General features: G+C 41.7%; 1 protein-coding gene across 8 annotated transcripts in view; it reads left to right on the top strand.

Annotated features, from left to right (window-relative positions):
• FRYL (FRY like transcription coactivator) overlaps window positions 1-5,216 on the top strand; it is a 204,614-nt gene extending 199,398 nt beyond the window's left edge. For all 8 annotated transcript variants that reach the window (XM_070757172.1, XM_070757171.1, XM_070757166.1 and 5 more), the window contains 2 exons: window positions 507-706; window positions 3,575-5,216. In XM_070757172.1, the coding sequence (XP_070613273.1) occupies window positions 507-706; window positions 3,575-3,830 (456 nt within the window). In that variant the 3' untranslated portion in view covers window positions 3,831-5,216. The remainder of the gene's footprint in view (window positions 1-506; window positions 707-3,574) is intronic.
• The last annotated feature ends 5,851 nt before the right edge of the window (window positions 5,217-11,067 follow it).

Here is an 11,067-nt window from a genome sequence, read left to right on the forward strand (position 1 = left end):
ACTGTAACCAGAAAAGGCCGGGAGAAGCCTCCGTGTGACCTCTCTAGGAATCTCCTGGGAGGAAACAGGGCCGGAAAAGGTGGGGAGAAGCCTCTGTGAGGTTTCTCTAGGTATCTCCTGGGAGGAAACAGGGCCGGAAAAAGCGGGGAGAAGCCTCCATGGGGTCTTTCTAGAAATTTCCTGGGAGGAAACAAGGCTGGAAAAGGCGAGGAGAAGCCTCTATGGGGCCTCTAGGAATCTCCTGGGAGGAAACAGGGCCTCCACCCTCCCTGTGGTTCCCCCAATCACACACATTATTTGCTTTTACATTGATTCTCATGGGAAAAATTGCTTCTTCTTACAAACATTTCTACTTAAGAACCTGGTCACAGAACGAATTAAGTTCGTAAGTAGAGGTACCACTGTATTCTGAAAAATACTGTACTTTCTATAATGCTGTAACAATGTAGGGATAAAAAATGCCTCTGCTACCAAAAATGCACGTACCACCCATTTTTCCCTCCCAGGTGATAAACATGTCAGAAGAACTTGCTCAGTTGGAGGCCTGCCTGAAAGAAGCTGCCGAGTCTGTTTCTTATAGCAATATTGAAGACCCCATTATCCCAGAAACTTCTCAGACCAGCACAGAGACCGCCATTCATTCGCTCATTGAAACCTTGCGGAATAAGGACTTTTTCTCTGCTATAGCGCAAGTCAAAGCGTTCAGGTATTGCCAAATGCCTTTTGCTAACATTCCTTACTGGGAAAGGATGCAGCTGGGAGTGAATCTCAACCAAGGCAGTGGTGGGTTGCTGCCGCTTCGGATCAGTTCTTTAGAACCGGTAGCTGAAATTAGCCATTGTTCGCCAAATCCTCCCAAACCCCTCCTCTGGTTACTGCGGCTTGCAAAAAAAAAAACACCTCTGCACATGTGCAAAAGCTTCAGTGCATGCGCAGAGGGTCATTTCCATGAAGTAGCATGAGCGAGCGCATAAAACGTGCACTTTCGTTGTGATGCGAACCATGTAGGGAAGGTAAGCAGAACCCATCCCCTAAATCAAGGAGTTATGTCAATCAGGGTCCATGGAATGGAACAGCTCTATAAAGTAATGATAGCATTTAATACCAATAGAAGATAATATGGTGTTGAACTGTGGTGCTCTCAGAGCTCGGTTGTTGTCTTGAAATGTTTCATGACCCAACTAGGTAACATTTTCAGTGAGCTCAAAAGTATAACAGGTACTCCACAACAGACTCAGACTCAACCCCAACAAGATGGAGTGGCTGTGAGTTCTGTCTCCCAAGGATACTTCCATCCGTCCGTGAACTTTTGACTCCTTCAGAGAGGATCTGCAACTTGAGTGTCCTCCTCGATCCACAGCTGACTTTGGAACATCATCTTTCGGCTGTGGCAAGAAGGGCGTTTGCCCAGGTTCGCCTGGTGCACCAGTTGTGGCCCTATTTGGACAGGAAGTCTCTACTCACAGTCACTCATGCCCTTATCACCTTGAGGTTCGACTAGTGCAATACTCTCTACATGGGGCAACCTTTGAAGAGTGTTCGGAAACTACAAATCGTGCAGAATGCAGCCACGCGAACAGTCATGGGCCTCCCAAGGCATGCCCATGTTTCTCCAGCACTCCACGGACTGCATTGGCTGCCGATTGGTTTCCAGACGCGATTCAAAGTGTTGGTTGTGACCTATAAAACCCTACATGGAATTGGACCAGATTACTTGCGGGCAACTGGTCAGGTCCCACAGAGTCGGCCTCCAGATCCTGTCAACTAGACAATGTCACTTGGCGGGGCCTAGAGGAAGGGCCTTCTCTGGGCGGGCTCTTCCAGAGATTCGTACTGACCCCACCCTCCTTGCCTCCCGTAAGAACTCGAAAACCCATCTATGCCGCCAGACTTGAGGTCATTAGACCCTAGTTTCTGGCCAACGAGTGTGATGTATGCTTGTTGTTCGAATGTGAATTACAGATTTTTAATGTTCCAGAGTTTTTACAATAGTTAGTTATATTAATTGGATTTTAAACATTTATATTGTATACTGGGTTTTTTTAATATGTTGTGAGCGCCCCGAGTCGGCTCAGGGAGAGGGGCGGCATACAAGTCCAATAAATAAATATATAAATATATAAAATATGCAATGTAGTCCCTTTTCTAGTTTTGGAAAATGGATGGGTTTTAGCAGAGACCTCATATTAATTATGCCTGGAATCATCGTTCCCTCTAAGCTGAGCAGTGAGCAATTGCTCACTTAAAAATCATCATCAACTCAGAGTTTTCCAAACCTGCCCAGAAGCCGAGAGTGAAAGAGTGAGAGGGAAGGGGAGAGAGAGGAAGAGAGGAAGAGAGAGAAACAGATAGAAAAAAGAGAGGAAGGAAAAGAGAAAAGAAAAAGAATGGGAGTAAGGAAGAGAGAAAGAAAATCAAAATCTAGTTTGAAACCAGCTCAACTATTTAAGTGGCATTTTGATATTGATAGAGTTGCCCTATTATGAGCTCACTGTTATAGACACACAGTATTTTTTTATTTTATTTTTTATTTTATTTTTATTTTTTTATTCATTTATTCATTCATTCATTTATTCATTTATTTATTTATTTATTTATTTATTTATTTATTTATTTATTTCTGTGCTGCCCAGTCCCAAAGGGACTGCCGCTCAGACACTATAATTTTCCGCCCACCCCCAAAAAAAAATTAGAGGGAACACTGCCTGGAATTATATGAAATTATAAAGAATTATAAGAAAACTTAGATAGCAATAGCACTTACACCAGTGTTTTTCAACACTAGTGTGCTGTGAGACATGGTCAGGTGTGCCGCGAAGCTCAGAGAGAGAAAGAAAACAAGAGAGAGAGAAAGAGCAAGAGAGAGAGAGAGAGAGAAAACAAGAGAAAGAAAGAGAGAGAGAAAGAAAGAGAGAGAGAAAGAAAGAGAGAGAGAGAGAGAGAGAGAGAGAGAGAGAGAAAGAGCAAAAGAGAGAGAAAGCAAGCAAGAGAGAGAGAGAAAGAGAGAGAGAGAGAAAGAAAGAGAACGAGAGAGAGAGAGAGAGAACAAGAGAGTAAGAAAGCAATGGAGAGAGCGAGAGAAAGAAAGAGAGAGAGAGAGAGAAAGAGAGGGAGGGAAGGTGGGAGAGAGAAAGAGTAAAAAAGAGGAAGGAAGGAAGAGAGAAAGAAAGAGGGATGGAGAGAGAGAAAAAAGAGAAAGAGAGAGAAAGAGGGAGGGAGGGAGAGAGAAATAGAACGAAAGGGAGGAAGAGAGAGAGATAATTTTTTTGTCCAAACTTTTTTTAGGGCCCCCCCCACTCAATGTGCCCCATGGTTTTGTAAATGTAAAAAATGTGCCGCAGCTCAAAAAAGGTTGAAAATCACTGACTTAGACTTATATATCGCTTTACAGTGCTTCGCAGCCCTCTCTAAGCAGTTTACAGTCAGCCTATTGCCCCCAACAGTGTGGGTCCTCTTTTTACCCACCTCAGAAGGATGGAAGGCTGAGTCAGCCTTGCATTAATCTGAAATAAAGATGACCAACTTGGATCTTGATAAATAACAGTGACTAATAACTTAATTTCTGTGTCCCTAGGTGCATTTGGCCCAATGACATATTTGGCGATTCCGAAGAAGATCCGATTCAAACCCTCTTGCACATATTTTTCCGTCACCAGTCCCTCGGCCAGACTGGCAGCTTTGCAATAGTTGGCTCCAAACAGGATATGTCAGAAGCCAGCTCAAAATTAATGGAACTGAATTTGGAGATTCGGGAATCCTTACACGTGGTGCAGTCGTACCAGCTTCTCGCAAAACACACGGCTGTGAGGAATCTCAGCACAGGATTTTGAACCCCTGTTCCTCAGAAGAAGACTGAAAAATGGGCAGGGGGTTCCTTTTATCAAGCACCTTTCATATCAAATGAAACTCTTCTATTCTCCAGGGAAGACCTTTTCTAGAAACAAGTCGCATAGCTTAGGAACAGTTCCTCAAAACAGCTGACGTCATCTTTAATGCTTTTTTTTAAACTTAGTATCAGTAATACGAACTCTTTCAAAAAATTGCATTAGAGAAAAGGGCTAAAAGCAATGCCTATAAAATAGTTTTTTCCCGTCATAAACAGAAAGTACATGGAGTTGCAATAATAGCCATTAATATAGATAATTAAAGCAGGTGGAATGAGGCTGAAATGAACAGTGGATGTTTTGGCTGAAGACCTGTGGAAAAGTTCTGGCTTTTACGACAGTAAATAGTCAAATAATGTTTAATTCATGATTTTGACAGTGTCTTGAGGAATGTGCTGTATTATACCGGAAAACAAAAGACTGCAAAAATCCATTGATTTATCAATATTGTATTTACAATTTATTCTATTTTTGCCTGTAATGATAAAATGTATGCGTGCAAGTAGGAATGAATGGCTATCCAATCATCATATTTTGAGGATATGGATGTTTGATAAAGTTTGAGCATGCCAGAAAAAAAAGCACTGCAAGATTATTTTTGGAAAAAAGTATATATATTTTTAGCTTTAATTCCTAGTCTGTAAATGTTCTGGAGTTTAATAATATTTAAAACTGGAATTATCCAGGTTTTTTTTTTAAAAAAGGAATAATATATCTCTAACTGGTTTGGAAGGCTGCTCAGTTTTCTGATCAGTTGCTTATAACAAATAACTGATAACTAACCAAAAAGTAGCTGCTTGCAGAGACTTTAAAAATGTATATTAAAGATGCCTATTGTCCCTCAAAACTCATTAGGAAAAAAAATAACTTATTTTATTCTGTACATATTCTAGAAATTGTATAGTGTAAAATCCAGTATTTTTTGTATAAATGTTCAATGACGTTTTATTTGAGAAGTGTTAAAAGCTTGGGGGCGGGGCATGGGGGGGGCCAAGATAGGACAGTGTTTATATGTTATTCCGCAGAGTTCAAGAAAAAGTTTAAGCAGGCATGTTTTCCATGGTTTCTCTTTTAAGAAAAGGCGTCGGGGACTGTACAACCGGGAAAGAACGCAGCCTACGGACTCCAAAAGTCAGCCTTGTAAATTAATTCCTTCTCTGAGCATGCAGCATAAAAGTAACCGGATTCCACTCAGACCAAAAACATTTTAATGAAGCAAAAAGAGTGAATGTAATTCCTCTATTCAAACCAATTGAATCCACAATATTTTATGTATCTCTCATGCACTGTGATTAAAAAATAAAACAAGTTTCCAGGGAGCAAAACACAAAAGAGTTATTTAGTGTGGGCTTTTTTTCACTGGGGAAATCGATCCCGTTAAATACATAGTTATGCTGAAATGCATTAATTGGAGGCATTGGGCGTTTACAGAACTGTTGGACGGATAACACCAATTTTTTTTCCATTTCAAAATTCTGTTAACAAGATATATATTAGCATATTCATAGTCATTGATCTTTTTTTAATCTTGCTAAAATTGAATTATTTTGAGGTTTCTGTGGTACTTTAGGTTGCGTTCTTAATTATTTAATAACCCATTACAAGTATACATGTAGTTTTTAGTTGTATAATTTTTAAATATTTTATCATTCTCCTTTCTTTGTGTGTGTTTTGTTTTTTAGGGTGGGGGGGGCTTGTTCAAATAAAAATGTCAATCTACTATTTTGTGTACTTTCTCAAAGAATTTTAAGGGTTGCAATCTGGTGAGTACTTGATACAACATTGTACTTAATGCTGTGCACTTATTTTTAAAACCCTTATTTTTTAACCGTGGAGTATGCATATAAACTGAGTTTCTGCTTTGCATTTAAGAGACTTTTACCTGCCTGATGCAAAACAAGAGTTTGGTGCTGAAGGATTTGAGTGGAGAACTCAATGGGATTGGTGCTTCCGGAGCCTCACATCATATTTGGCTTTTTAGGAATTAACATTTTTCAAAGCAAAATTACAATTTGAGAGGCCTAGCTTGATCATTTGTAATGACCAAATTGTTATTTTCTAATGTTCCCCGATTACATTTCATAAGTTGAAAATTCCCCTATGGAAAGACTTGGGTCTCCGGTTTCCAGGGCTAATAAGTCTCATCATCAGATACCTGGATCAGTAATTGGATTCTTGATGCCCGTTTCTTATCTGAGACTTCTGTAAACAGTGTGAGAAACAGAATTTATCCTGTTTAATTGGCAGAGTGGTATTGGCCACTTATGAATGCTAATTTCATTGCTTCTAATTTTAGTAGCATATTAACAAGACTCTAACCATGAAAAATGTTGAAAGGGCTCAAAACCACATCCTGCCCTCCTTTTCGGTGTGTGTCCTTAAATGTGTGCAAAATTTTAGTTGCCATAATAGCATACAGGTTTTCACAAACATTTATGTAAACCAAGGGTCCCCAAACCTGGCAACTTTAAGACTTGTAGATTTCAACTCCCAGTTGCCAAGTCTGGCGTAAATGCTACATAAAATGATCTAACCCACTCTTGTCCATCGATTGGCACCTGTCCATAACATGCCAGCAATCAGGCTGCGCAAAGCAACAAAGCCCCATATGTGGGATGCAGGCAGCATGCAAAATCACACCGCCCACCAATCTGCGAAAAAAAAACTTTCTCCAAGGAACTGGTTCCTAGCGCCCAAAAGATTGGTGGCCGATGACCTAAATTATACAATTGAAAAATAAAAAATAAAAAGCAAATATCTCCATTGCCTCTCGAGCGATTGCTTTCTAAAATTGAAGCAAGTCTCTATTCCCAGTAAGTATAATACACTGCTCAAAAAAATAAAGGGAACACTTAAACAACACAATATAACTCCAAGTAAATTAAATATCTGTGAAATCAAACTATCCACTGCTGTGTGAACACAGAAAAGTTCCATTTATTATCAGAGCCATGTCTGGATTCTTGCCGTGCAATACCAACAGTGGAATTCACTTCCGTAATTTTTTAGGTTAAATGTCATTACCACAACCCCACACCCACAAGTGAATCACATGTACCAATCCAGGGAAGGGAATGCTGGCTTCTTCCTTGTTCAGTCGATCTAAGGCCCTCCACAAAGAATGTGCCATGGTACCAATTTCTCTTTCACTCCTCCCATATCCCTATCGCTGTTACTGTGTCAGGTGGCCTGACAGCAACACTGATTGACAATCAATTTAATTTTGTTGTCGGCACATTCAACTTTGTATGAAACAAAGTATTCAATGAGAATATTTCATTCATTCAGATGTAGGATGAGTTCTTTGAGTGTTCCCTTTATTTTTTTGAGCAGTACTGTAGATGCAGTGATTTTACTAGGACAAGGGGAAAAAATAAGTGATTTTAAGAGTCATGTTTGGTGTAGCAGTGAAGGCATCTGGCTAGAAACTGGGAGACACGGTTCTGTTCCTGCTTTAGGCCCAAAGCCAGCTGGCTGACTTTGGCCCAGTCGCTGACTCTCAGGAAGCAGGCAAGGGCAAAAACCATTTTGAAAACCTAACCAAGAAAACTTGTCCTCAGGTAGTTGCCAACAGTCAATGCTCCCTGGCACAAAACTCAATTTAAATCAAGTTCCTTTTTCCCCTAAAAAAAAAATAGAACATACCCTATGAAGTTGAAAAATTGGTCACAGTTACATAACTGTTAGAGAGCAAAAATTCCAGTGAGACAAAATAATAGATCAGCCAGACGAATGGATTACAATGAATGGGTGAATGGTCAGGCGGTAGGGAAAGCGAGTAGAATGCTTGGCTGCATAGCTAGAGGTATAACAAGCAGGAAGAGGGAGATTGTGATTCCGCTGCATAGAGCGCTGGTGAGACTACATTTGGAATACTGTGTTCAGTTCTGGAGACCTCACCTACAAAAAGAGATGGATAAAATTGAACCAAGGATGGGCTACAAGAATGATGGAAGGTCTTAAGCATAAAAATTATCAGGAAAGACTTCATGAACTTAATCTGTATCGTCTGGAGGACAGAAGGCAAAGGGGGGACATGATCAAAAGATTTAAATATGTTAAAGGGTTAGATAAGGTTCAGGGGAGAAGTGTTTTTAATAGGAAAGTGAACACAAGAACAAGGGGGCACAATCTGAGGTTAGTTGGAAAGATCAGAAACAACGTGAAAAAATATTACTTGACTAAAAGTAGTAGATGCTTGGAACAAACTTCCAGCAGACATGGTTGGTAAATCCACAATAACTGAATTTAAATTGCCTGGGATAAACATATCCATCCTAAGATAAAATAAGGGCAACTAGATCGACCATGTTCCAACACTCTTGAAATATTCTGAGATTCAGCATTAATATAAGTGGAGCAACTGTGTCCCTTACAATCATATTCTTGAATTTTTTCCACCTGAAAGGCGCTAAAGGCTACCATTTTATTTAAGCCTTGAAGCCATGGACGATTAGACTCCATCAGTTCCCAGACAGCGCTGAGAGCAGTGATGGTGAACCTTTTTTCCTTCACGTGCCAAGAGCGCATATGCATGTTATTGCGCCTGTGTGAATGCCCACACCCATAATTCAATGCCTGGGGACGGCGAAAACAGCTTTCCCTGCCCCCCCGGAGGCCAAAAATGGCATGTTTCCTAACTTCTGGTGGGCCCAATAGGCTCATGTTTTGCCTTCCCCAGGGTCCAAAGCAGACCTGGGCAAGGGGCGGCCCACCCACTGTCTGTGACCGGCTTCCTGGAGGAGGAAGCCATGGAGTGGGTGAGGGACAAGCACCTCGAATGAACAGGACAAAAAAGCACCCACCAACAAGGCTCTCTTGGAGCCCCACCATCGTGGGACAAATCCAGGTCGCCATTTTTAGTCCCGTTTTGCCGCAGGAGAGCAACAATCCCTCCTTCCTCATGGCTCTCTCCTCTCTGCAGTGCTGGACAAAAGGCAGCGGGTTGGGAGGGGGGTAAGTTGTCGGGGGTCAAAGCAGCAGCAGCAGCCCAACCACAGCGGGAACAGGCTGGTCAGCCGAGACGGGGGGGGGAACAACAGTCCAGAGGATAGGATGCAAGGTCGGTTGGGGGAAGCGGTGGCGGGCCGACACAGAGGGGAGGAAGGCAGGCGGGCGGCTTCATGCCATATTGGGTGTTATTGTGCCATAAGTGAGTGTTATTGTGATAATGCGGAGGCGAGGCCAGACGGGAGTGGGGGTGTGGGCTGCTGGGGAGGGGCAGCGCGAGTGAGGAAACGAAGGGAGGAGGGGGAGGAGAGCGGAGGGGCAAATAAATAAATAAGGAACAGGGGGGAGGTTTGCGCTCTTTGTGTGTATTGGGAAGGGGGGGGGAATTTGGGAGAAACAAGGAAGAGGGTAGAACTGAGTTAATTATATTAGTCCGCCCCTCTAAAACCATCCCAATTTCCCATGGCAAAATTAATTTCCCACCCCTGCTCCAAAGGCTTCCCTGGAACCAAGGGAGGGTAAAAACGCCCCCCCCCCAAGAGGCTCTCTAGAAGCCAAAAATGCCCTCCCGTAGCCTCTGTGCAAGCCAAAAATCAGCTGACTGGCACACACATGCATGTTGGAGCTGAGCTACGGCAACAGCTCATGTGCCAGCAGTTATGGCTCCATGTGCCACCTGTGACACCCGTGCCATAGGTTCACCATCACTGGCCTAGGGTGAACAGGAAAGACTATCTTTTCAACTAGCAATAACTGGATTGTATCGTATCAATTAATGCAGGGGTCTCCAACCTTGGCAACTTTAAGACTTGTGGACTTCAACTCCCAGAATTCTTCATCCAATTCTGGGAGTTGAAGTCCACAAGTCTTAAAGATGCCAAGGTTGGAGACCCCTGCATTAATGTATATCTTAAACTAGTGTTTTGTAATTTTAAGATATCTGGACCTCAATTCCCACACATGGACAGCTGGAGAATTCTGGGAGTTAAAGTCCAGACGTCTTAAAAGTTTTCAGACAAAAAATGGTCAGCCAAAGGCCCTCGCCAGATGCCCGTTGCTTTACATAGATGTAGTTTTCCATGGCCAAAAAACTTTGCAAAGTCCAAACTCTGTCCCATTAGGACACTCCCAAATAGTGGAACCTTTTGGTTCCTTTCTCAAAATAAAACATGTTTCCTATTTCACGTGTCCTTCATACCCATCAATGGAATTGTCAGAAGAGCTGGCAGTTAATAAAGTAGCTGGACTAGAAAAAATCAATGATGTGGTACATCTTTATACCTCCAACCCAACTTTTACATAAGTGTTCCTCAACTTTAGAAAGTATGGGCTTCATCTCCCAGAATCCCAACCAGCCATGCTGGGTAGGGAATTCTGGAAATTGAATTTCACACAACTTAAAAGTTGCCACGGTTGAGAATTACTGCTTTACCTACTCTAATCATCATAACTACTCTGTAGTTTTCCATAAAAATTAATTCCTCAAGTTGCAGAACGTGTTTTTAAAAAATATATTTTCTAACCCCCAAAACCAAGGAGCAAAGATTGGTGATGGCAGGTTGATTGCATCCAAGTGAAATTTTTTTCTCCTCAGCCTCTGATGGAACCTGAGATATTTCCCCCGTGTGAAAAATCCCGGTTGAACGTCAAGCAGATTGCAGTCAGTGAAAACTGGAAGACACATTGCCCATTTCCTGTTGCACTTAAATTATTCTAACATGGGCCGAACACCATCTTCGTTATTTCAGAATAACTTTCTTGAGCAGCGCATCTTCAGTTCTAAACTGGTTCCAGATTCTTCTTGGCCTAGTATAGACTCCACAAATAAATATCTTACAACTAACCTGAATGACAGAATTCAGACAAGCCTGAAGCCTTATCGATTACTGACTCTAATCATCTCCTCCCAATCTGCTCACGCTTATATTTCGTAAACTTATACCGCCAGGCATGGGGGAGTTGAGACACCTTTCCCCCAGGCTTTTTTATACTTTGTTTTATGTTTGGTATGAATGTGCTGTTTGGTTTTTAAAATAATGATAGGGTTTTATATGTTGAGGTTTTTTTAATATTAGATTTGTTCCCCTGCTATATTGTTTAGTACTGTGAGCCGGCCCGAGTCTTCGGAGAGGGGCGGCATACAAATCGAATGAATGAATGAAGGAAGGAAGGAAGGAAGGAAGGAAGGAAGAAAGAAAGAAAGAAAGAAAGAAAGAAAGAAAGAAAGAAAGAA

Source organism: Erythrolamprus reginae, chromosome 7 (genome assembly GCF_031021105.1).
Source record: "Erythrolamprus reginae isolate rEryReg1 chromosome 7, rEryReg1.hap1, whole genome shotgun sequence".
In the NCBI taxonomy this organism is placed as follows: domain Eukaryota; kingdom Metazoa; phylum Chordata; class Lepidosauria; order Squamata; family Dipsadidae; genus Erythrolamprus; species Erythrolamprus reginae.